General features: G+C 48.5%; 3 protein-coding genes and 1 long non-coding RNA gene across 4 annotated transcripts in view; 2 read left to right on the top strand and 2 right to left on the bottom strand.

Annotated features, from left to right (window-relative positions):
- The window catches only part of NPB (neuropeptide B), a 116,998-nt gene that overhangs the window by 15,145 nt on the left and 75,177 nt on the right, over positions 1 to 26,676 (bottom strand). The window lies entirely within an intron of this gene.
- On the bottom strand, positions 39 to 6,344 carry ANAPC11 (anaphase promoting complex subunit 11). The gene is made up of 3 exons (XM_066587509.1): positions 6,230 to 6,344; positions 6,035 to 6,153; positions 39 to 560 (listed from the first exon to the last, which is right to left on the bottom strand). Exons 2-3 carry the CDS (start codon positions 6,141 to 6,143, stop codon positions 415 to 417), a joined length of 255 nt encoding a protein of 84 aa, XP_066443606.1. The 5' UTR covers positions 6,144 to 6,153; positions 6,230 to 6,344; the 3' UTR covers positions 39 to 414.
- Positions 6,343 to 20,931, top strand: LOC136588359 (uncharacterized). Its single transcript, XR_010787568.1, has 3 exons — positions 6,343 to 6,474; positions 11,115 to 11,213; positions 20,251 to 20,931. It is a non-coding gene; the product is annotated as an uncharacterized lncRNA (long non-coding RNA).
- On the top strand, positions 21,595 to 26,550 carry ALYREF (Aly/REF export factor). The gene is made up of 6 exons (XM_066587508.1): positions 21,595 to 21,957; positions 22,046 to 22,177; positions 23,739 to 23,886; positions 23,970 to 24,033; positions 24,113 to 24,293; positions 26,136 to 26,550. Exons 1-6 carry the CDS (start codon positions 21,724 to 21,726, stop codon positions 26,148 to 26,150), a joined length of 774 nt encoding a protein of 257 aa, XP_066443605.1. The 5' UTR covers positions 21,595 to 21,723; the 3' UTR covers positions 26,151 to 26,550.

Below are 26,676 nucleotides of genomic sequence, written 5' to 3'. Positions count from 1 at the left end.
TCATGTCAATAAGTAGGAGTTTCACCTTTCGCGAGGAATGCGCCAATGTCCTTTATTCAATTTACAACTGGAAATTACAAATTTCAGTTGTCACAAACAAAAAGGTAATTCAATTGCAAAGTATGAAGTGTTGGCAATTTACATGCAGAATAGGTTCCAGAGGGATGGAGGAGCTGGCCCCTGGAATGGCAGAAGTGTATGGATGGAGGGGTGTCCACGGAACAGTCCTAGTAGAGACACTTCAGGAGGAAACCAGTCTTTACTTTCCCTTTGTACATTATACAAGTTGTGTAAACTTTGGTGCCCATTATAGAAAGTTTACATGCCGGCAATTAAAGTACCATATGGGACTCTGCGGCTGCTGGAACTAGAATCACCAGCATATCTGCCACGTACTGCAGGTACTGCAGTGTATTACTCCTTGAACTTCCACTCCTGCCGGCACATGGGACAATGCTGTTGCACTTGCTGTGAGTTGAGCCACTTTAGGATGCAGTGCATATGGAAGCAGTGTGAACAGTGTCCCCAAACCAAGGGGCAGTCGTCTCCGGGTACCTTGCCTGCAGGAAGAGAGAATACAAAGGATGTCATGGTAATACGCAACATTTTGAGGAGAATCAGGAAAATCTGAAGAAAAGCAAAGAACCTGTATGTACTCATTGCAGGGATGACGTATGGAAACTTAGGGTACTGCTACATGGGACAACTGTTGGACGCTTAGCGCCAATTGCCGTCCCAACGATTATGGCTCCTGTGATGTCACATGGGTACAACGCTCAGTCACTGAACGGTGGTGGAGCACACGGAAGATTTCGCTTGGCCGCCCACGTTTCACGGCCTGATATCGCACTCGCCCATGTGAAATTAGTCTTAGGCTCCTCATATACATTAGATCAAGAGCCATCTCATCCCAGACCTCCGTATACAGTACATGTATGCACGGCTGAGCATGGTGGTGCTCTGAATGTAATGAGGTGAGAAAGCTGCTGCAGGTCCCCTAACGTCTGTGTTGGAGCAGAGCTGGCCGCCATATGCATGAGATGATTGGCTGGACCTGACCTATATTGTGTATGCCACAAAAAAAATGTAAACCTGAAGTATTTGCACGTTTTTTTTTTTATTGTTCCCTGTTATCAGGCTGATTGTGGTGTTCCTCAATAGACTAAAGGCCCTTTTACACGCAATGATTATTGCTCAAAATTTGTCCAAAAGGCTGAAAGGGAGTGATAATTGTTACGTGTAAACGCGGGCAGTTGTGCGCTTCTCGTTTAGCTGGCATGAAAATAGTTGTAAGGATGTTCAAAATTCTCTGCATTTGAATGGAAATCGTTCCATATTTTGAGCAGCTTGACGACTAAACAATGTACTCATTGTGTTTGCCTTTCATACACAATGAGTACATTATTTACTCTGCCAGAAGAAGTCAATGGAATCCTGCCAGCCAGGTAATCCCTCGTATAAACACACGCCCACCTGAGCGAACAACTAGTTCTACTTCTACAAAGTTTACTTTAGCGAATGAGGGAAATCGAGCCTTTATATGTGCATGTAATTTTATGCAAAAATGTGGTCAATTCGTTCAGTCATGCGGCAGTTTAAGCGATTATCTTTGTGTCTAACCAGCGATAACATAGCAATCATATATCGTTCACTTGGCATGCAGTTACACTGAATAATTGTGTAATTTTGATTGTTCATCGGATCAGTATCAGACCTCTAACAAGCGTGAAATATAAGCCCTACCTCAAAAATAAGGTCCCAGGCAGTCTTGCTTGTAGTTTTCTCCTCATCGATTCCTGGTCAGGAGTTTGAAAAAACCCGCCTCCAGGAAGTGCTGGCTGTGATTGGTTCTTCAGCGCCGCGCCAAACAGAGCCAGCGCTCAATGAACCAATCGCAGCCATTAATTCCTGACCAGGAATCACTAAGGGAAAACTACAAGCAAGTCTGCCGGGGATCTGAGGAGATGCGCGGTGAACCTGACAGCGCCTCTAAGGCGATGTATTTTTATTTATGCAGCTAGGGCTTATTTTAGGGCTTTTACAGTAGGATTTCCTACTGTAGAAGTTGCATCACAACTGAAAGGAAGGCTCCACAGGGCAACATGGGCTACAAAACCTCGCAAATCGCAGCAAAATTTGGCAACCCACAATACAAAATCTTGCTAATGTGAAGGAGCCTATTGGAAACCACGGGCTTCACATACATGTGATTTCAGCACTGTCGCGGTGCAAAAAAAAAAATAAAATAGCATGATTTTGTCGACCATGTGAAACCAACCTTAGTCATAGAAAGTCCAGACAATTTTCGGTCAAATAATCTTTTTTTTTATTTTTTTTAAACACAAATCTCCAATTTTGGACACCTTTCCAAACATTGGTGTGAATGATCTCATCAGTCGTAGATTATAGGTTAAGTGTCCTTAATTGTACGTTAGGGGGAAGCGGTCGCGTCCCCACAGCACCAAAAACTAAGTTATGAAGTTGTTAAAGGAGATGTCCCGCGCCGAAACGGGTTTTTTTTTTTTTAAACCCCCCCCCCGTTCGGCGCGAGACAACCCCGATGCAGGGGTTAAAAAAACCACCCGCACAGCGCTTACCTGAATCCCGGCGGTCCGGCGTCTTCATACTCACCTGCTGAAGATGGCCGCCGGGATCCTCTGTCTTCATGGACCGCAGGGCTTCTGTGCGGTCCATTGCCGATTCCAGCCTCCTGATTGGCTGGAATCGGCACGTGACGGGGCGGAGCTACACGGAGCCCCATTCAGAACAGGAGAAGACCCGGACTGCGCAAGCGCGGCTAATTTGGCCATCGGAGGGCGAAAATTAGTCGGCACCATGGAGACGAGGACGCCAGCAACGGAGCAGGTAAGTATAAAACTTTTTATAACTTCTGTATGGCTCATAATTAATGCACAATGTACATTACAAAGTGCATTATTATGGCCATGCAGAAGTGTATAGACCCACTTGCTGCCTCGGGACATCTCCTTTAAGTGAGGTGACAGCGAGCTGGGCGACCTATTTCTAATACTCACCTGCTCCCTGGATCTAGCCGTGCCCCTTTCTGCAGTCCCGGCGAAGCCCTCGTGAGTGCGCTCTCCCATAGACTTGTATAGAAGAGCGCACACACAGGACTCTGAAAAGAGTCCGATTTTTGTGCACCGCCGGGACTTCAGTAGGGAACACCGCTGGATGGGATGAGTGTAACCACACAGCACCCGGCTCCATTACCTCCCCTGACAGCACTGCTGTGGGGATGGGACGGGTCCCTTTAAGGCCATATTCAGACAGTCATATGCGGGCTGCACCCGAGAAACTCTGGCACAACTTGCACTAGACAGCACGGTCCACGTGGAAGAGCGGTCATATAAGTAGGCTATTATCGGGGTTGTGGGCTGTTCATGAAACACATGGGCAGCATACATACGTCTGAATGGGCCACTAGAACAAGATCTTATATGGCAAGCTACACTGCACAAGGCTAAATCATTACAACGAGACATCCCCGCTCCTGACCGGGTGCCGCTCAGTTCTACAAGTGAGGACCAGCCCCGATGAATTGTCCCCCACCGGGGCGTTCTGCCCAGACTGTTAGGGGGTGTTGGGAACGGTGGATGCGTGAGGACACACAAGGTGACCGGGCTCAGGACGCCCCCTACAGACCACCAGTAGAGAGGAGCGTCCGACCAGACTGTTAGGAGGTGTTGGGGCCAGTGGATGTGTGAGGGTACACAAGGTGACCGGGCTCAGGACGCCCAACAGACCACCAGTAGAGAGGAGGGTCTGACCAGACTGTTAGGAGGTGTTGGGACCAGTGGATGTGTGAGGGCACACAAGGTGACCGGGCTCAGGACGCCCCCGACAGACCACCAGTAGAGAGGAGCATCTGACCAGACTGTTAGGAGGTGTTGGGACCAGTGGATGTGTGAGGGCACACAAGGTGACCGGGCTCAGGACGCCCCCGACAGACCACCAGTAGAGAGGAGCATCTGACCAGACTGTTAGGAGGTGTTGGGACCAGTGGATGTGTGAGGGTACACAAGGTGACCGGGCTCAGGACGCCCCCTACAGACCACCAGTAGACAAGAGGTTCTTGGCTGAACGGCATTTGATCTCACGGCGCCCATTACATGTACGGCCTCTGACCCCCACCGTCGCCTCCATTCACAGTGGTGTAATAAACAATGAAACTGGATGCTATGGAGTGGAACCGGGCTGTCTTCAGCGATGGATCCAGGTTTAGTTTGGGCACGGATGACGGTTGTGTTCGTGTCTGGAGACATCGGGGTGAGTGCATCAGTCCTTACTTTGCTGTGGAGCGGCACACTGCCCCCTGCTGGTATGATGGTCTGAGGACCATCACATACAACAATTGGTCACACCTAGTAGTGGTACGAGGGACAATGACCGCTCAGCAATATGTTCAGGACATCCCGCAGCCACATGTGTTCCTGTCATGGCGGCTTCCAGCAGGATAATGCTCAGCCGCACACACAAGGGGGTCACAGGAGCCCCCACAACATTGTCACACCTCAGTGGCTGCCCGGTCGCCAGATTTATCACCAATAGAAAATGTATGGGACCATCTGGGAGGCCAACTTCACCAGCCTATAGGTTTGCCCGATCAGTGTTTCCAAACTCCAGTCCTCGAGGACCCCACCAGGTCATGTTTTCAGGATTTCCTCAGTATTGCACAGGTGAAGTCATTCTTGTTGGCGCCTCAGACATTGCCAAGACGCAAGGTGCTCTTACTATAGGAGACCCTGAAAACATGACCTGAAGACTGGAGCTGGGAAAACAATGATCTAGAGGCTCAGTTACAGCAAATGTGGAGCAATATGCTGCAAGATATCACATGGAACCTGTATGCTGCAATGCCCACCTGTATCACATCTTGTATCCAAGCTAGAGGTGGTACAACAGGGTACTAGAGCCTCCATGCCCGCCCGTATCACATCTTGTATCCAAGCTAGAGGCAGAACAACAGGGTACCAGCGCCTCCATGCTCACTCGTATCATATCTTGTATCCAAGCTAGAGGTGGCACAACAGGGTACTAGAGCCTTTATGCCCGCCTGTATCACATCTTGTATCCAAGCTAGAGGCGGTACAACAGGGTACTAGAGCATCCATGCCTGCCTGTATCAAACCTTGTATCCAAGCTAGAGGCGGTACAACAGGGTACTAGAGCCTCCATGCCTGCCTGTATCAAACCTTGTATCCAAGCTAGAGGCGGTACAACAGAGTACTAGAGCCTCCATGCCCCCATATCACATCTTGTATCTAAGCTAGAGGTGGTACAACAGGGTACTAGAGCCCCCATGCCCACCCATACCACATCTTGTATCCAAGCTAGAGGCGGTACAACAGGGTACTAGAGCCTCCATGCCCACCTGTATCACATCTTGTATCCAAGCTAGAGGCGATACAACAGGGTACTAGAGCCTCCATGCTCGCCCGTATCACATCTTGAATCCAAGCTAGAGGCGGTACAACAGGGTACTAGAGCCTCCATGCCTGCCTGTATCACATCTTGTATCCAAGCTAGAGGCGGTACAACAGGGTACTAGAGCCTCCATGCCTGTCTGTATCACATCTTGTATCCAAGCTAGAGGCGGTACAACAGGGTACTAGAGCCTCCATGCCTGTCTGTATCACATCTTGTATCCAAGCTAGAGGCGGTACAACAGGGTACTAGAGCCTCCATGCCTGTCTGTATCACATCTTGTATCCAAGCTAGAGGTGATACAACAGGGGAGGGACATTTATGAGTGTATATGGTACTTAGAATGCGCTGCCATCATATGGCTGGAAGCAGCTGAGCAGGTAGTCACAGGGAGGAGGAGTCACCCGAGAAGAGGAGGAGTCACCGGATGGGGCTGACAGCCTGTGGATACCTGTACGTGCTGCCTGCAGTATAAAGTACGGGCAGGTCCCCGCAGCGCCGGGCTGTGAGCCGCCATATAATCCTTGTGCCCCATTATAATAACAACCACACGAGTCTCATTGATAGCCGGCAGGGGGCGCATACTTACAGTCCGGGCAGCAGCCATTAAAGGCCATCCGACAGATCCCGCAGTTCTCGTCATTTGCTACCCACATCCATGAGGCGACGCCATTCCAGGCCTTAATGTGAACCTTCATCCTGCCGCCTCTGTAATATACACAACGTCAGTCTACCCCCCGGCCCAGCGTCAGCCTTACGTCACACCATGGTTGTTATCGCTTACAGATCAGCTACTCCTGCCTGCTGCTCACACCAGCCATCCACATCCTCAATTAGTTACGTCTGCGGGGGGCGTGGCTTCTGAGGCGTTAGATTCCCGGGCGGCCATGATTGATGTGGGCAATACCTATGCTGAGAGCTCATTCGTGGAGAGCGCGGAGCGTGAGGCGGGAAAACAGTACTGGCCGCAATGTGAACGTGTGGTGTGATGCTGCGACGCCCCCCAGCGGCTCACTGTTGTTTCAGAGGGTAAAACATTGTATTTTACAGGTGATGCTAGTGGAGGAGTAAGCCGGCGGCATGCCCAGTGCTGTACCCACATGTGGTGCCTGAAGTGTTCCTCTGGAATGTAGTTTGCCTCCATCTTTCTTTTTTCCCTGTACGCAGCGCCAATGTTACTCCATGCATCTATTCATACCAGGGCTAGAAAATCCGTCCTCTAAAATCCCCGCTTGCATCAATTTGGCGCTTTGAAGCCTGCGGAGGGCGCTAACAATACGGGCGCGCTTTTGATCAACAGTGGCGCAGTCACATGAACAATATTTTCCGTATTTTGGGCGACGCACACAAATTTCGCACAAAAAAAGAAAAATATTTCCTTCTGAATGGATTCATTTACGTTCGCGGGGGGAGAAAAGAGTCGCCGCACGTTCAGAACGCCCCGCCCACTGCTTTCAGCGCACACCGCGCGGCGACTGACATTGCCGTCTGTAGAAGACATGGCGATCCCTTTATGCAAACTGTGAAGAAACACACATTTGCGCCCGCCTCAATATCGCACTTGCTGTTGTGAATGTAGCCTTATGGACAGTAAATTGCGCTAATGTGAAGGCGGTCTGAGGGCCGGTGTCACGCGGGTGTAAGCGTATTTACGCTCGGTTTTGCCTGATGGGCATCGTGTTATACTTTATCAATGGCTTCTCATCACTGCAGGTTGCGCGCAAATTTTGCGCACGAGATGCAGTTTAAATGCGATCATGTGAATAAGCCCGAGGCTCTTTTACACGCAACGATGAGATCATTCAAGAAAGCCGTTGACTGCGAAGTTGAGTGATAATCGTTCCGTGTAAAAACGGCCACCGATTGGACGACTCATTTAATTCGCTCCGCGCTCGTTGTTTATTTCAAGCAGGCGTAATAATAGTCGCATGTTGTCGCACGTGAACGCGGATCGTTGAGTTGTCGCACTTGCTGGTGTGGTGAATGCGGAGGATTTACGAATTCCGAACAAAATTGCGAAATGATGCCTGTATAATCAGGCTTTATGAGCGAACTCTGTCGCCATTCGCGCGTGCAGGTGGTTAATCGCTCCGTGTAGAAGGAGCCTGAGGGGGTTGTCTCGCGACACGTTTACCTGCCGGGCGGCCATCCCAGCTGATCCTCATCCCGAAGTGGGTTTTTTTTTTTTTTTTTGCAAAACTGCATTGCGCTCATAAAAAAACGGAAGTTTAAGAGTGCGCCATCGGTCAGAGCCTCCGGACGGCGCGAATCCGGGTTTGTAAGTACCATAACTTCGCTTCTGATCCCAGCGGCTTCTGTTCTCCTCTACATGCCTGATGCAGCAGTGATGTCACCGACACCAGGGACATGTGACCGCTGCAGCCAATCACTGATTCGTGTCTGCCTGTGATTAGCTGTAGTGGTCACATGTCCCATTGTCAGGATGCCGCTGCTGCAGCAGGAAGTGGAGAACAGCGGGGATCAGTGAGGGGGGTGTGAGGAGTTTTATGGTTTCCCGCCACCCAGGTTTAAAAAGAAATTTTTTTTTAGGTGTCTGGCCCTTTAAAGGGGTAGTATGGTAGGTAATAAAATAAAAGGCGGCGGACTAATCTGTGCTCGGCTTCCACTGCTTCCTCTTCCTCCGCTGTGAACTCCTGGCATCATGGGGCTCAATTTGTGAGCACTCATGCCAGGAGTTTGGATGGCCTCTGATTGGCCGCAGTGGCCAACTGACGTCTGGTGGCCGTTTGTGGGTGGGTCAGTGGGAGTGGCCTAGCCGGGGACAGAGGAGTATGCTGCCTTTTATTTTATCACCTTTCTGTCCGTTAATCCGGACAGTTAATAATTAACATTTAGCATGTACCGAACAGCGTGCCGTCCGCACGTGCATGGCACGTAGCGAGCATGCAATGACATTGCGTATTTGCTGCGTGCCGCCACTTGCCATGTACTATCTTGGCGTGTTTGTGCATGTAATACGCGACCGATATAGAACATGATGCGATTTTTCTTGCATATGTATTTTGCGCAACTTGTGTGAGCAGAAAATGGCCGCCTATCAGATTTATTTACATTTTCAAGAAAAATTCCAGAACATTTTTTTAAGCACCATTTAGGTTATTAACCCTTTCCAATCCAATTTGTATCCCGGTTTTCCTAGGGGGCTTACTCTTTTTCTGCTGTTATACAACGGCGCTATCTGCTGGCTAAAGCCAGTACTGCATGAGATGACACGTTGGATAGGCTCTGACAGCAGAGAGGCTGACAATATACAGTAAGAGAACCCCGACGGACGTCTTCCAACATCGGAGCTGTACAGCCTTAAATCATAATGTCTTCAGACGTCAGACAGTGGATTGGAAAGGGTTAATATCCAGCCACTGGGGAGGGAGGAATACAATGTCACCATACTGGGATACAAATAATATATTTGAACGCTTTTATGAAGTTTTATTCTGAAGACTTTTGGGTTTTATTTATTTTTTATTTTTATACAGGAAACAAAATTATAAACTGCCATATTCTGAGAGCCGTAACTTTTTTTTAGTTTTCATCACCAGAGCTGTGTGTGTTTGGGGGGGGGGGCTTACTTTTTTGCGTGATGAGATGACATTTTCATCTATAGCATTTTGGGGTACAAACATTTTTTTTATTGCTTTCTATTCAGTTTGTTTGGAGTTCATAGAATCATAGAATGGTAGAGTTGGAAGGGACCTCCAGGGTCATCGGGTCCGCCCCCTGCTCAGTGCAGGATTCACTAAATCATCCCAAATAGATATTTGTCCAGCCTCTGTTTGAACACTTCCACTGAAGGAGAACTCACCACCTCCTGTGGTAACCTGTTCCACTCATTGATCACCCTCACTGTCCAATATCTAATCTGTGTCTCCTCCCTTTCAGTTTCATCCCATTGCTTCTAGTCTTTCCTTGCGCAAATGAGAATAGAGCTGATCCCTCTGCACTGTGACAGCCAAAAAGGGGATAATGACCTCACTATCTAGACTCTATGCTTCTCTTACTACATCCCAGAATTGTGTTTCCCTTTTTGGCTGCTGCATCACACTGTTGACTCATGTTCAGTCTATGATCTATTAGTATACCCAAGTCTTTCTCACGTGTGCTGCTGCTTAGCCCAATTCCTCCCATTCTGTATCTGCTTTTTTTCATTTTTCTTTCCCAGATGTAGGACTTTGCACTTCTCTTTGTTAAATACCATTCTGTTAGTCCCCCCCCCCACCACCACTACTGTGTAAGCTTTTCTAGATCTTTTTGAATACTCTCTCTTTATTCTCTAGTGTTAGCTATCCCTCCTAGCTTTGTGTCTTTGGCACATTTGATCAGTTGCCCATCGATTCCCTCCTCCAGATCATTTATAAATATGTTGACCAACACTGGGCCTAGGACAGAGCCTTGTGGTCCCACTTGATACATTCTTCCACTTGGATATGCAGCCATTTATGACCACTCTTTGAGTACGATCACTCAGCCAGTTGCCTTGTCAATCCCATATTTGGTCATTTTTTAATAAGTATGGTATGAGATACTTGGTCAAATGCTTTACTAAGGCCAAGATAAACTATATCCACCGCATTTCCCTGATGAACCCAGTCAGTGATACTATCATAGAAGGAAATTAGATTAGTCTGGCATGACTTGTTTGTTACAAACCCATGCTGGTTGTGGTTAATTACTCCATTTTTATCCAAGTACTTGCATACATGCTGTTTATTAATTTTTATATGCGGCAGACCCACAGGTCATTGTTAGGTCTCCCGCTGCTATAGCAATCATCAACACCCAGCAGTCACATTGGGTTGGAGATGACTGGGTAGTGAACCAGCTGCTAACCACTTAGATGCTGCAGTTACTACTGACCGCTGCATCAAAGGACTTAAAGGGGTTGTCCCGCGAAAGCAAGTGGGGTTATACACTTCTGTATGGCCATATTAATGCACTTTGTAATATACATTGTGCATTAAATATGTGCCATACAGAAGTTATATACTCACCTTCCCTGCGCTGGCGTCCCCGTCTCCATGGTGCCGTCTAATTTCAGCGTCTAATCGTCCGATTAGACGCGCTTGCGCAGAAGGGTCTTCTCCCTTCTGGTCGGTCCGGGCACGAGCGGCGTTCTGGTCCCGCCCCGTCACGAGTGCCGATTCCAGCCAATCAGGAGGCTGGAATCGGCAATGGACCGCACAGAGTCCACGGTGCACCATGGGAGAAGACCCGCGGTGCATCGTGGGTGAAGATCCCGGCGGCCATCTTGGAGGAAAAGAAGGAAGAAGTTGCAGAGAGGGGATTCGGGTAAGTACTTTTTTTTTTTTATTTCAACACATCCTTTGGGTTTGCCTTGTGCTGAACGGGGGGCCTATGCAAAAAAACAAAAATGTTTCAGCGCGGGACAACCCCTTTAAAGGGATATTCTGGAAACTAAGCAAAATTTCTGTAATGTTTGCACATATACAAAACATCCATCTCAATCATCAAAGTGAACTCCAGTACCTTCTTTTGCCAACCTGTGCCATCGCTGCTTTCCAGTCAGCTGTTGATTTCCACTTTATTTTATTTGGCCGTCTGGGAGTGCATAGACTACATCTCCCACAATGCCCCACTGCCAGTTACTGAGGAGTGTGCATTCACAACTGTCCAATCTGTCATCATTACAGAATGTGAAGGCACTGAGCGTGCCCGACCAGTAAACAGTGGAGCGTAAAGGACGTAACCGTTGGCTACCAATGGAGAGCTGAGCAGGTTGGAGACCGCAGGTGAATCAATGTGTCAGCCGCCTTGTAAAGCAAGTTAAATTGCAAAACTACATGTTGTTGCCTTATGAAGCACATACATTTCAATGTGGATCACCGGAATCTCCCTTTAAACAGCAGTGATTGGAGTTCTCTCTGATCTCAGGCATCACGGTGGAAGCCTGGCTGTCAGGCCTCTGCGTGATCACCATGACATGTATGTACAGGATGGAGTTTTTCACGGCGTACATGGAGTTTTAGAGCAGTTTCCTAGGACTTTAGCATTAGGGACCTGTTCATAGTGAAGGCCATTAATATCAAATCAGTGGGAGTCCAACTCCAGCTGCTGCAGCTTAGTCCTGTTTACTGTAAAGGGGCTCGTCTGCAGTACCAGGCATGGCCACTACAAAATGTATAGAGCTCTGCCTGGGCAATTATTAGGCCCTAGCATAAACTGGAGTGCCAGTCCCTTCAATAAACCGGAGCCGCAGTGCTAGTTGGAGCCACACCGGTCTGATAAGGAAAAGCCATCCGTATCCTAAGAGTACCCTGTACGACCCTGTGTACTGGATCCGCTGTGGAATTTGCTGCTTATCAGTGTGGAAATGCTGTTTACTAGCTGCAGATTCCATTCTTTCTATAGCAAAAGGTGAAATTCTCAGTGAAAAATCTGCAGCAAATATTTGACACACTGTGGATTTAAAACCCAAACCGCATGTCACTTCTGCTAGGCCTCATGTCCACGGGCAAAATATGATTTAAAATCCGCAGCGGATCACCCGCACGCAGATCCGCACTGCATAGGGATGCAATGACCACCCACGGGTAGATAAATACCTGCGGATGGTCAATAAAAGTGAATTAAAAAAACCATGAAGCATGAAAAAAAATGGACCATGCTCCATTTAGGTGCGGGTCTCCCGCGGGGACGGCTCCCGCAGGCTTCTATGGAAGCCGACCGGATCCGTGGGAGACCTAAAATAAGAATAACTTACCCGCAGCGGACCGGGCAGTTCTTCTCTTCTTCACGGCCGGATCTTCTTTCTTTGGCCCGGCGGATGTGCGCGGCGCATGCGCGCGGCATGCTGCCGGCGTGCCGAGTACATCCGCCGGCCGAAGAAAGAAGATCCGGCCGTGAAGAAGAGAAGAACTGCCCGGTCTGCTGCGGGTAAGTTTATTCTTCTTTTCAGCCCTCATGTCCGCGGGGCAGGACGGACCCGCTACGGATTCTCCATGGAGATTCCGTAGCGGGCCTGACTTTCCCCGTGGACATGAGGCCTTAGGGATTCCTCCATGAGGATTTTTGCTGTAAATGCTGTGGATTTTCAGCTCAGAAAGTGCAGATCATTTATAGCATGCGGGAACGTACCATAAAGTGTGTCACCGTTAATATAACCACCAGTCAACATACTTGTGGCCCTGCCACTATAAACAGCCCAAATACTAAGGTTGGGACATCGAAAACCGATATATGGCTAATGCTTTGGCGATACTTTCCATCCATATTGTTCTGTCCGATATATCGGTAACATCGATAGTTTAAGGCGATATAATATTGATTTTTGTAAAGTAGTAACATGTCTTGTGGTCCGGTGACCAGATCCTCCTTCTTTACATTCCGCCCTTTCCTTTGTGTTGTACAGGATGTAGTTTTGCTCGCGGCACTAATGAACTTATAAACAAGTTCTAGAAACTTTTGGAAAGTGTCAGGTGACTCTTTGTCACCAATAAGGTTTGCTCCAGGCAGAACGACTCTCAGAATAGTGGGGTCTTCGGCCCTCCTCCACATGCGTTTGTTCATGGTGTTAGACGCAGGCTCTGAACGCTTACATCTAACGCGATGGCTGTGGGCAAGGCTTTCTAAATGAAAGATGGAGGGCTGCGCTGAACGTACAAGGTCGTGTCCAGAAAAGGAGACGTGACATGTTGTGCGATCAGCGTCTAACGTGAACACAGTGCATAGAGAGACGTTCAGGAGACAATCCCTTTAAAATATGGAGGGGAATATGCCAACCTACTCCATATGTACCCGCTTGGTAGAAAATATCCTTCTGTAGTCGCTACTTCGGTTCCTGCAGAAAGAATATTATCAAAAGCTGGTGAAATGATGTCTGCTGGAAGCAGCATTGTGAAGGGGGAGCCGGCAGCAAATTAATGTTTGGTGGCTCATCAGATAACGATTATTGGGGCCAATGGTAAAGAACTTCTCATACACCTCATTTTATTTATATGTTTCATCTGTAATTTTTTATTTTCCTGTTATTAATAGTTATAAGTTAATAATAAATTCAACAGTTTAAAGTTTTACATGTTTTTGGCTGATTTGTTGCTTTATTAGCCCCAGACCTGTTTTATTTTTACACAGCATTTTAAAAAGTCGATATATCGGAATATCGATAGTTTTCCACTGATATTTTACAATAATCGATAGTTTGTTCAGCGATAGTCGATACTATCGATATTTTTGTGTTGATGCCCCGACCTTACGGACAACACCCATTTATACACCCCTTCCCAAGATGTCACGTCACTTCTACAACACACCAGTGATTGTCTGTCCGCTGTCTCTAGCATCATGTCCTCTCTTTTCAAAACTGAACTTTTCGTGTTTCTGTACCACCGTAACTTCTAGTCTGCACGCCCGCTGTCTGGGGGTCATATTTGACTCTCATCTTTCCTTTGCTCCCTATATTCAGTCACCTGCAGCTCAAAGACCTCTCCAGAATCCATCTTTTCTCACTCCGGAAATAACAAAACTCTTATTGCTGCACTGATCCACTGACTTGGCTGCTGTCACTCACTAAACTCTCCCCACTCCAATCCATCCCAAATCCTGCCTCCAGACCCCCCCCCTCCTGTCCAGCAGTTACCCTGATGCCTCCGCCTGCAATGGTCGTCCGTCCACTATATAACACAATATAAACTGCTCACTCTCCACAATGCTGCACCGCACTCTGTGCTGCCTCATCTGTCTACCAGCCTGCCTGTGCTATCCATTCCGCTAACGATCTTGCACTAATGACCCTTTTAGACGAGCCGATTCTCATTTGAATGTACGAGTGATGTCGCTGCTAACTCGTGAAGCCTGTTTAGACAGGCAGATCGTCGTTGCGCATCATTTACTTCTCGTTCAGCGTTTCACATTTGCAGAGTGCTTAAACGCAGCAGGAAGTGAATGAGCCAACGATGAAACTGAACAACGAATGAAAAGTGAATGATTCGAATGATTCTCATTTGTCATTGGCTCATGTTTAGACCGAGTGATGATCATTCCCTTTCGCTCATTTTAACAGTTTTTTGAATGAACTGTTATGCCTAAACGCAGCACAAGTTCCACTTACTGTGACCCTCCCACTCCGGTCTCCACGATTTGTATGGAGTTGCATCAGGATTTGCTACCCCAGGGGATCAGACTAATTACCAATATCCAATTTTAAGCGTACCCTAAAACACATCTCTCTAGAATGGCCTATCGCATTTGCTAATCTTACCTTTTTCCGTTTTACCCCATTTCTACTATTCTGCTTCAGAACTTGACCCCTTTTTCCACAGTATCCCTCATATACTCTAAGGGCTTTTTAACACGAGCGAATATTGGCCACGCTTTCATGCCCGGCCGATATACGCTGCCCATCTGATGCATTGGATCACAATGCATCAGTTCACATGGGCATATTCCTGCTGCGTAAAAGCACCCGGCCGGCCAAGATAGCGCATTCCGGTGGGGTGTTTTTACACCCGCCAGAAAAGATAGTTCAGGAACTGTCTTCTGGCCGCAAGACAGCGGTGGCTCCCATAGACTCCCATGGGAGCTAAGGGAGGTGGGAGGGAGTTTAGCAATATGACTGCTAAACTTCCATCACCTTTCCTCCTCCTCTCCACCCCTTGCCAGCTGTTTGCAATGGGACGCGGCGGGAGTTAGTTGCTTAGCTTAGCTCACTAGCTCCCGCCCTGTCTCTCCCCTTGCCGAGAGCTGACGGGGAGGCAGTTTAGCAGAGCTAACCAGTCTCTCCCGCCCGTCGGTATCCCGGGCTCAGCGTATACTCGCCGCACGTGGGCCGTCTGACCGGACGCACAAACGGGAGATTTGTTAGCTTGTTCACGCGATTTTCGGTCGCACTGTAGCCGTGATAAGGTCACCCGAAAATCGCCTCCACCCCTGTGAAAGAGCCCTTAGCTGCTTTATATCTGCATATACTGGTTTGTGACTGGCTCTTACAGCTTCATGTATGGCCATTGTACAGAACAACTCTTTTACTTCGTGTCATCCTTATTTCCTCAGATTGTAAGCTCTTGTGAATAGGGCTCTCACCCCATTGTTCACTTATTCACTATTGTATGAATGTCTGATTGTTCATGCACCCTCTGATTTGTAAAGCGCTGTGTAATATGTTGCCCCTATATAAAGAAATATCATTACCATTATAAGATGGTCTCAATTCAGACCTTTATGCCATATATTTGCAATATCGTAGCAAATGGCAAACATTTTTCAGAACAACAATTCGCATCTCTGACCACCCGTCTGCCATCGCGGACGATAGTGTAAAATTTTCAACTGCTGGCACTCACAATTAGCCAAAATCGGCCAATTCAGGCCACCGTTCTCATGTGTATATCCACCTTAACCACTTCCTGATCACAGCACTTAAGAAAGTATTAGAGGTTTTTTGAACTGATGACTTGCCCTCTGTTAGGTCATTAGTACTTGATGAACAGGAATCTGCCACTTGGGATCCCCGTTCGTCAGCTGATCACGGGCCCCGCTCTCACTGCAGCGGGCCCTATGTAGTCCTCAATGGTCATGGCTGGAAGAAAGAGTTCCGGCTTCACTTCCATTGAAATCGATGGGAGCGCTGTACTTACACTTCCTGGTTCCGTTATGGTCAGAACAGGATGTAATGTCCCGACTATAAGAGAAGCGTAAAAGAAATACGGAGCTCTCTTTGATTTCAATGGGAGTGAATTTGTCACTCCTGCTGTGACTACCAATGACTACGTGCGGCCCGCTGCAGTGACAGCGGGGTCCGTGATCCGCTGATGGATGGGGGGGGGGGGACCAAAAAGGCCTTGAATGCCTCTTTAAATATACATTATGTGGTTCCAAAGAGTGTATGGAGTGTGCTTGGGGGCGAATTCGCTTGTTTCCTTGGTTATCGGCTGTTCCTGATCATCACCAACTTCTGCCGTGATTAGCATCATCTCTGATCACAACACTTAACTATTGAGGTGTAGTGCTCAAAACAATCAGCCTGCAGGGAGGGTTTCCTCCTTTGCCCCATTGGCCCCCTTATCATACAATCATGGCGTGCCGATGGGTTGGCACAGCAGCATTGAGCCTGTCACAGGGTATAAGCAACACTGAAATTTGCTATATAGTGTAATACTGAAATACTGCAGTATACAGTATGAGCGATCAAGTAATCACAAGTTCAAAAGTAGACAACGGTTTAATAATATTTTAATGTAAAAATAATTAAAAGTTCAAAAAAACATCTTTTTCCCATAAGAATTCTAAACAATGAAAACCACATTTTTTGTATCGCCATGCTCGTAAAAGTCCGAACCATTAAAATATCACAGTGTTTACTTGGAAGAGACCATCCTATATAAAAAAAATAGTTACGCCAGGTTCCAAAAATGTATTTTTTTTTTAATGATCAAATAGAAGTATGTACCCCAAAATGGTGCTAATAAATACTATAACCTGCCCTGTAACAAAACAGGCCCCCACCCAGCTCCAGCTATGACACGATAGTTAGGAATCTCAGAATGTACCGATGGAAAGGAATTGATTTAGGAAGTAAAAGAAACTTTTTTAAGTAGTAAAACATAAAAACCTAAAGAAATGTGGTACTGCCATAACCGTACCGACCCGTAAAATAAAGTGTGTATCTCATTTTAACTGCTAGGCTCCGCCCCCTCCCATTGCAAACAGCCAAAGGGGAGGAGAGAGACAGAGAGCTAGGGAGAGAAAGGGGAAGACAGTTAGATGGTAGCGTATATCGGCCGGCTGTAAAAACGCTTGTGTGAATAAGCCCTAAATGCCATAAAAACTAAGCCTACCAAAAAAAGCGCAATTGCTTTATTTTTCCATTTCACCCCACCTAAATTACGTTTTTCACTACAATATAGGATACACTGAATGGTACCATTTAAAACTACAACTTGCCCTACAAGAAACAAACCCTCATAAGCCTATGTACTAGAATAATGATGTCTATGGGCGGTTATAGACAACAAGGAAGAATCTCAGGTCTTTTTTTTCTTAAAGAAAAGTGCCATCAGAATATGCCATATTGTATAAATCAGGTATTTATGGTAAATATATTTTTCTTTAGTTGTAATTTGTGATGTGATGATCTATAGTCAACAAAACACCTAAATTCTTGCACTTTTCACACCGATCACCAATAGTCTAATAGCTCCTGTAGAGAAAACTTTTCAGCAGCCCTCCCAGTATGACAGACAGGAGTATAATGGTAACAGATAACAGGATCTACTATTCACAATAGGTCAGAATCACCTCCAATGACCTACAACAGAATGCCATAGCAGTCAATGGGCCCCCTCCTTCCATTGTGTGAAGGGCCCAGGAGGCTGCACATCTCTACAGCAAAGCTCATAGTCCGACAACAGCATAACAATTAGAATTAGAATAAGATAAATAGATAATGTTTCAGCACCTGGTTTATAATGAGTCACAATACAGCTCATACATCCCCTTTAGGGCACTGTGCCTATGTAATGGCCTATGGCTGTTTAGTGAGGTACGGCCCTCATACTGTGGCCAACGATCGGACACGAATGTCCGTATGTCCGTTCATACGCCTATCTGAACGCGCCTGCAATCAGCCGAAAAATGAGCTAATGCTGGTTTGTCGGGTGATCTACCGTATGTGGGCACAAGCATGTTCTCTGCTCGGCGGCTCCTATAAACTGGGAGAGGGGCTACCGGGGTATGCCATCCGGATGTAGTAACGGTGGTTTGTCCTCACACCTGTCATCATCTGCTCAGTGTTGGTGTTTCATGTCCACAGGCAGATTATCTGCCCATCTAAACGCCCCTCGTCGGCTGCGTTAGGGACAGTTCAGGGTTTCCATCGCTCTTTTTGGAGGACAGAAACTGGTAAAAAACTGTAAAAACATCCATTTACTCCCTCATTGATTTCAAAGGGGTTTAAAAAGTACGGAAATCCTTCCATTTGCATCAAGTTTCTGTTTTTTGGATAGAAAAGTAACGCTGCAGACTGCACTATTGTTCCATCCGATAAAACCTGAAGCCGGATGGAAGAGAAGCGAACGGGAGCCTTTTGTTTGCTTTCCATTATTTTTTTAAACACCACTGAAGTCAATGGGGAAAAAACAGATCCGTTCTATTTCAGTCTCTCCTCCAAAATGAAAAAGAGAGACGAAAACCCCGAACTGACCCTAACGCCGGTGTGAGAGCCCCTATAGTTGTGTTGTTGGTGATGCAGGAGGGTATACATTACATTATTCCATCTGGGAAGAGTTGGGGTTGGAGGACCCGCATGATAGTCACTGGGGGCCGATACTTGTGGTGCTCCGGAGTCAGAGCCGAGCAACTGAGATAACAGCGCAGATGTGAAAACTAAGGGCTTCCTTGGATACGTATTGGAGTATCTTAGGGCTGTAATTACTGGAAATAGTTCCCATCTCTGAGTTTCTGCTGCAGTTTTGGAATTTCTGTCAATTTCTTTGAGTAATGGGGAACAGTAGATAATAGTGAGGATGCGTCGGGCCCTCATGTTGGTGCTAGGGCCACTCACCGTACCCAGTAAATACACACGTAACATGCGTATATGCTACATATGGTAATCACCCATAGGGCTTATTCAGATGGGCATATATCTGTGGGATTTTCACGCCCGGCCGATCTACGCTCCCCTCTCTGCAAGGGAAAGAGGCGGGCTGGGACGGGGGGGCTAGTGCACTGAGCTCCTGCCCCTCGCCACTGTTTGCAATGGGAGAGCGAAGCTCAGTTTCACCCTGCCCCCTTCAATTGCAAATGGTGGAGAGGGGGTGGGAGCTGAGTGCACTGCTGCCCCTTGCAGAGAGGGGCAGCGTATATAGGCCGGGCGTGAAAACCCCACCGATATATGCCCATCTGAATAAGCCTATAGTCTGTATGGGGTGTATTACACAACCCAATAGGATATGCCACCATTTTTGTCGTGCATGAGAAAGCCGCAGGTCCGAATGGCCTCATGTCAACCAATGGGCTTTATTAGCACTGCGCACTACAAGTGTAAAAACTACATATGTACTACATGTGAATGACCCCCATCTGTGTAATCATTGGGGAGATTTGTAGCCAGGGGCCTATATATATATATATAATCTCCCCTGATGTAGCTTATTATCACAATATCCTGCTGCGCCTTAATTAGGTGATGCTAAAATAAGACATTTTTAATTCCCCATTGTTCCCCTCAGGAGACTCCGGCCTGGAATCCACTGAGAGGATTAGGAAACAATGCAGGAAATTCATTCTTTATTCTGGCATCCAATAATCCAGAAAGTCTGTTCTGGATTATCAGATCTGCACCAGTTAAAGCAGGGGTCCCCAACTCCAGTCATCAGGGACCGCCAACGGTCATGTTTTCAGGATCTCCTATAGTAAGAACATCTGTGGCAATGTCTGAGGCGCCGACCATAATTACATCACCCCTGCTATACTGAGGACATCCTGAAAACATGACCTGTTGGGGTCCCCGAGGACTGGAGGTGGGAGCCCTGAGCTATGGTATATGATGTCCAGAATGTCTGTGTATATGAAATCTGTTGCATTGTATACAGTAGAGCAGTGCCCGGCCCCCCAGGCTGCCCTCCCCGCCCGGGCACACCCCATACTAGTGTTGTCACAACAAGTCCTGGCCATACCGCTCTCAGCGGGGGGCACTTTCATTTGCCTCCCCCCCTCAGGCCGGTCTCACAGGGGGATTATAGAGTAGAGGCCTCTGATTTCACTGAGTTTCTTCACATTTCAGTTACAATAGATACAATGTGCTTTATTTTTCTGCATATTTGTTCCCTAAAGGTCCCATAGAAGCCAATGAGATGTGGGAAGCACTGCAAGTCCACAGGAAAAGGAACCCATCTGGGACTAATTGGCCGTGTCAATCAGTGCGTCCGTGTGCCGTGCGTAACTGAGCAAGCAAAAGGTACCGTGAATTATACTGATGGTCCTGGAATATAATCACAGATGGAACACGTCTCCAATACACGACATCTGAACTGATCATTAGTAGCAGCCATAACTGTCTCCTCGCTGGGGGTCCCACTTCAGGGACCCCCGACTAACACAGTGCCACTGATTCTGTAACTCTCCATCAGAGCCGCTGTCGTACAGAGCGGTCGTTGCGGTGTATGAATGTCGCACTCATTTGATTTCCGTAGAGCACTGATTGCTCGTTAGTGGCGTGCGGAGGTCTCCTTCACAGAGGGGGCTCCAAATTTGAATGACTTTGAACAAATTTGCATGAGCAACGGCGACTTTACACCAGACTAGTTATGGTCAACCAGCGACTATTTCTTGTAATCTAAAGCAATGGGACCAGTGACTTATGTCCCCTCACCCCCACGGCGGACATGTTGACACTGAACAGCAATCCTTTGAGTTTGCGCTTTCCAGCAATCATGTGTGACCTGCATCTGCTGTGGATATGACGTTATATGCGTATAGTGATGCCAGGAGGAACAACAGAGGACCTCATTGCAGTCTGACATTTATCTTTAATTCCCCGTTTTGTCTCATAGCGGCGTTGTGTATACAATGAATACGCTCCCCATAGAGCACAATAGGGCTGTACACACGTAAATGGTGATGTAGAAGTAGGTGAAAAGATGTGCTGGTAGCGTGAAGAATTGGGGCGCGGGGAGCGTTGTATCTGCTGACATCGCCGCGGCGATGGGCTGTATAGGTTTTGACTGTTCCCCTTTAAACCTCTCTGTAAAGTCACGCCGTCTAGATGCAGAACCAGACGTGGAATTCGCTGTCAACGGTCAAAATCCCTGAACGGAACTCCGACGTGGACAATTGTGTTTCCGCCTCAGAATTCCGTATGCAGATTTCACCTGGTCAGGGTCAGGTCACACGGCGGAATTCCAAACTGCACTTTCCAGTAAGGAGGCCTGAATGTGGAGAGGGGTCAGCAGGACAACAGCCATGTTTATAGGGACAGTTGGTTGCACATAAGGCACATGAAACTATATCTCTGCAGCGCCACCTAGTGGAAGGCAGCTCCCATCACATACACGTAAGCTCTAGTACTAGCGGCCGGCCCCCGCTGGAGACCCTCCCCCCACTGCTGATTGGCTGTGGCGAGGCTTCCCACGAACACGAGGCTTAGACCGCAACCGTGTGCGTGACGTCAGCGGGCGGAAGTGACGCCAGTAGTGGCGGGCTAGTACAGGGCGGAGCTATATAAGCGCGGCTCACTCCTGCCGTTGTATTGTTAGAACGGAAGCCGCGCCCGGGCACGTGACCCCGCTACACCGGACACTCACCACCATGGGGGACAAGATGGACATGTCCCTGGACGATATAATCAAGATGAACCGCAGCCAGCGGACGACGGGCCGAGGCCGGGGAGGGCGAGGGGCCCGCGGCGGAGCCTCCCGAGGTGGCGCCATAGGCCGCATTGGAGGTGGTGGCGGCGGCGGCGGCCGAGGAGGCGGGGGGCCTGTGCGGACGAGGCCGATGCTGAACCGTGGCGGCAGGAACCGGCCCGCGCCGTACAGCAGGGTAGGAGAAGCGGCAGGCGGGGAGGAGGAGGAGGCCCGGGGGCGGCGGGGCCCGTACATCCGCTCACCGCCCGTCTTGTGTCTTACAGCCCAAGCAGCTCCCGGAAAAGTGGCAGCACGACCTATACGAGAGCGGCTTCGGCGCGGGGGCCGGCGTGGAGACCGGGGGCAAGCTGCTCGTCTCCAACCTGGACTTCGGGGTGTCGGACGCGGACATACAGGTGGGTGCCGCTAGGGGGCGCAGTGTAGCTGTATCCATGTGTGGGGCTCATGTACGTACACAGCAGGGGTGGGGGGGGTGGAGGGCCCCTGACGGAGGGCATAACAACATGGCCGACCGCGCCAATCTACACTCCAACCGTGTGAGATGTCACCGCTGCCCCGTTGGGAGGACGCCTCGCACGGTCTGCGCTCTACTTGGAGTGTAGATTGGCGCGGTCGGCCATGTTATGCCCTCCAACGGAAACCTTGTAAAACGGACACCAAGCGCCGTCCGCTTCACACCAGCGCTGCCTCTGGTCGGGGTTCCCTCACAACTTGGTGTTCCACAGTTATCAGGGAACCCCACGGAGTGCAGCGACTCTGCCTTGTAGATCCATGGCTGACCTACAGGGCGGCGCTCTCCTGCAGTAGGCAGAGGATGGGTGTTTATACTGAACTATATAGTTGTTTTGGTCCATAATTGTGTCCTTGAATGTGCCTGTTAGTGTTGATGAGCGCCCCCTGCTGGTCTGGTGAGTGTCCCCAACTGATCTCTTGGAGGGACGCTGCCCCCTGACTTCAGTACACACATCTGCGGTGGGGGGCCACCGGTGACTCGACACGGGGCGGTTAGTTTACAAGCAGCTTCTACGCTGTTGCTATATTTAGCGTTTGCACACGTATGACCCGGGCGTGTTACATGGGATCGCTCTGGTGGCGGCTCATCTGAAATTCTAATGAATTCCTCTAAAGGGTGTTCCCATCACAGACAAGGATGGTGGAGAGGAAATGCATCCTGTGTGCTGGGCGGGAGTATGGAGGTGCTGTACCTCAGCTGTTTCCATACTTCTGGCATTGGGTAGACACGCGAGTCCTGGAGATGCCCCCGCCGCAGTCAGACCTCTCATATACAGGGTCATCGTAAGAACACTAGAGGCGTCTCTGGCAAATAACAGTTGGTGTGTACTCTGTGGGGGACGGGGGTTGGAGTTCTAAAATAGTACCAGATGCTACCACCAGGGGTATATAATGCAGCTGGTGACGGGGGCCGTCCATGTGGTGGCAGTACGCCTACTGGGTGGTGACTCTCGCGTTGCCTGAATGCACAGTGATTGGTAACAATGTATCGGCCTGTGCAAGGAGTTCTGTCTGCTGAGCCCGCTTTACATGGCTGCGTCTGAGTCACCCGGCCATGTGCTGCCCGCCGGGGGGAGTGGTATGTCCGTGATATGGACCACAATAGGACATGCTGCAGGTAATTAGCCCCTACTGGTGCCGTTCTCCGATACACTGTAACAACCATGAATTTCCCTGGTGACTTCTTGTTACCCCCCCCCCCCCCCCCCCCCGGGTGATCGGTGAGACACCGTCGGCTGTTTCTGGTTGGACGAAGGATCTCCGCTTTGTACAGCTATTCCCAGACGGGCCATTAGCCTGCTGTACGCCCAATTATGGACCCAACCAACAGCTCCCCCGATGAGCGATCCCTGAGCTGTTGGCCTCCTTGTTACCCATCAGGCCCCCTCTTGCCCCCGTGTGACTGACCTGTCTGGTTTCTGACTGTCCCGTTTGCTGTTCCAGGAGTTGTTTGCAGAGTTCGGCACCCTAAAGAAGGCCGCCGTGCACTACGACCGATCCGGCAGGAGTTTGGGGACGGCAGACGTGCACTTTGAAAGGAAAGCTGATGCTTTGAAGGCAATGAAACAGTACAACGGTGTACCGCTAGATGGTAAGCTACCGCACCTCTCCCCCCAGCCTTGTCCTATAGGGTTGATGAACTGTTGGCTTATCTGTTCTCCTTACATACTGCAGGTCGGCCTATGAACATTCAGTTGGTCACATCACAGATAGAAGCCCAGAGAAGACCTGTACAGAGGTGAGTAGCGCCCTCTAGGTGGTGGGTGCTGGTAATGCTGCTGTTAGTAGGGTGGTAATAGAATGTCTTTTTTTTGCAGTCCGACTAGGGGTGGTATGACACGACCACGAGGGGGCCCAACGGGGTTCGGTGCTGGTGGAGGAAACAGAAGAGGTGGCAGGGGAGGCAATCGAGGCCGCGGGCGGGGAGCTGGTAGAATTCCAAAGCAAGAGCTATCAGCAGAAGAGCTGGATGCACAGCTGGACGCCTACAATGCCCGGGTGAGTAATGGTGCCCGCCTGTAGACTATTACTGTGGGTTTAACCCTTTCCAATCCACTATCTGACCTCTGAAGACATTATGATTTAAGGCTGTACCACTCCGATGTTGAAAGACGTCCGTCGGGGTTCTCTTACTGTATATTGCCAGCCTCTCTGCTGTCGGAGCCTATCCAACGTGTCATCTCATGCAGTACTGGCTTTAGCCAGCAGATAGCGCCGTTGTATAACGGCAGAAAGAGTAAGCCCCCCTAGGAAAACCAGGATACAAATTGGATCGGAAAGGGTTAATACCAGTGCTGGACTACAGCAGATGTTTAGCAACCAGTATTGTAACCAGCAGTCCAACAAATAATGTCCCAACCCTTTCTTGGGGGAGCCGTGTGATGAGTGTATGCTCAACAGATCCCTGACTTCCTGGATCCTCCAAGATGGTGTACAATACAAACCGCAGAGCAGCACACGGGGATGTTCATTAAAAGATATTCAGCATCATAAGATGCCTCTTTATTTCTTCTCCATAAGAACAGGCGACGTTTCGGCCATAACACGACCTTCGTCATGCCGTCTTATGGAGAGAGAAATATCTTATGATGCTGAATATCTCAATGAAAATCCCTGTGTGCTGCTCTGCGGTTTGTTTTGTACACCAGATGTTTACTCACAGCTACACTGCTCGGGTCTGCTGTGTAATGTCCTCCAATGTAACAGAAAATGGAGAAAATAATTTAGAAAAAAAGTGCATGACATGAGTGATCACAGAAATAGTTATTTCGTGTGTACATGACGGCCTAGTCTGAAATGACAGGAATGCATTATTACTCCCAGAATCTTCTTTTATCGCCTATCCACAAGTATGAGTGATAAGTCATCATTGGGTGGGGCGTGGTTCACTGATGAGACTCCCACTTCTGCCAAGAGCATGGCCCTTGTGTCCTCTTTGCAGCAGCCAAGCATGTGCACTGCCACCCCATTCACTTCAGTGGGCCTGGTGGGTACAAGCACTCGGCTATCGCCAGCAGTTTCATTGACCTGAATAGAGTTGTAGTGGGTGTATCTGACTACTACTCCATTGATGCTTCGCACTGTGGTGTATGCAGTGAGGGGGACGTGGGACCTTGGTCAGAAATGGCCCCCACAAACCGAGAATTCTGGGAATACTTCTTTTAAGACCCTGTTCATATAAATGGGATTAAGTGTGATGTGTTGCGTCTTGGCAGGGACTTCTGCATTGATCGGCCCCCTGTCTATCAGTCTTAGATTTCTGCCTCTGATTACTATGCGCACATATCTGAAGGTTATAGATCCTAAATTAATCCCTGCCCTGCCAGTCCGTACTAGGTCCTATAACCCTTCTGGCCAGAGAAGTATGTCCACCGATGCTAATATACTTTGGTAACGACTCTTCTGTGAGTCTCGCTCTGCGCCTGTTAGTTTCCTCTGTGCAGTGGGCATTCCCTACCCGCTTCTGCGTGCTACAACTTGTGTGTGCAGTCGCGCTTTGCACCTGCCGTTATGTGACGGACTATGCATCCCTGGAGCATTCCCCACAGCAAGGAGCTGAGGAAAGGAATCCGCTGCAAGACACATTGGGGTGGGGGGTCTCGATAGAGCATGTTCTGTTTAAATCTCTCCCCCCACCTCCATTGGCTTCGGAGACTTAAAGTTTGCTTGTGGCTGTTGGGTGACTGGCGTTATCCTCTAGTGTTGCCCATATTCCTGGTGCCCGTTGCTGCGGCACACCCTGCAGCATTTGTCATGCAGCTGTTGCATGTATCGCCGCAGCAGCTGATGCTCTGCCACTTGTTCATTCTTGTTCCTAATCCCGTCTTCTCTTCTCCACAGATGGACACCAGCTAATCCCTCCCTCGTGTTCCTGCGCCACTTCTGGCATTGGAAGTCGTTTCTACACACTTACGAATTTTTTTGTTTTTTTGCTTTTATTTCTGATAGGGTTTTAAACTCATGTAAAGTTGCATAATTTTTTTCTTATTTTTATTGCGCAGACCTTTTTATTTTCTTTTTGTATGAAGTTATTTTCTCGGAAAAATTTTATTGGTTGTCATGACCAGGGTGATCTTCAACCTCTAATAAAATATACGTGTTTGGTAAATGTGTTCCTGTCTTTTGGTCGGCACGGCACGCTGGACATTTGGGGACATTATCCTGTTTCACTATACCAATGTAATATGCTCTTTTTATCTAAGTATCTGCCGAGGGCACACGAGTATTGTAACTATTAAATCCTGTTGGGTCTGCATCACCGGGTTTGTCTCGTTTTGTTTGTTTGGGGGTTTTCATCGCTAGGTTTACTGCTGCCTCATGTACTTTCCACCTGTGTAATAATTCATTGTCACAAATCTATAAGGTAGTCGGTGCCGCTAGA

This window comes from Eleutherodactylus coqui, chromosome 13 (assembly GCF_035609145.1).
Source record: "Eleutherodactylus coqui strain aEleCoq1 chromosome 13, aEleCoq1.hap1, whole genome shotgun sequence".
NCBI lineage: Eukaryota > Metazoa > Chordata > Amphibia > Anura > Eleutherodactylidae > Eleutherodactylus > Eleutherodactylus coqui.
The sequence above is the reverse complement of the archived record's forward strand: the minus strand, read 5'-3'. Positions and strand labels throughout refer to the sequence as shown.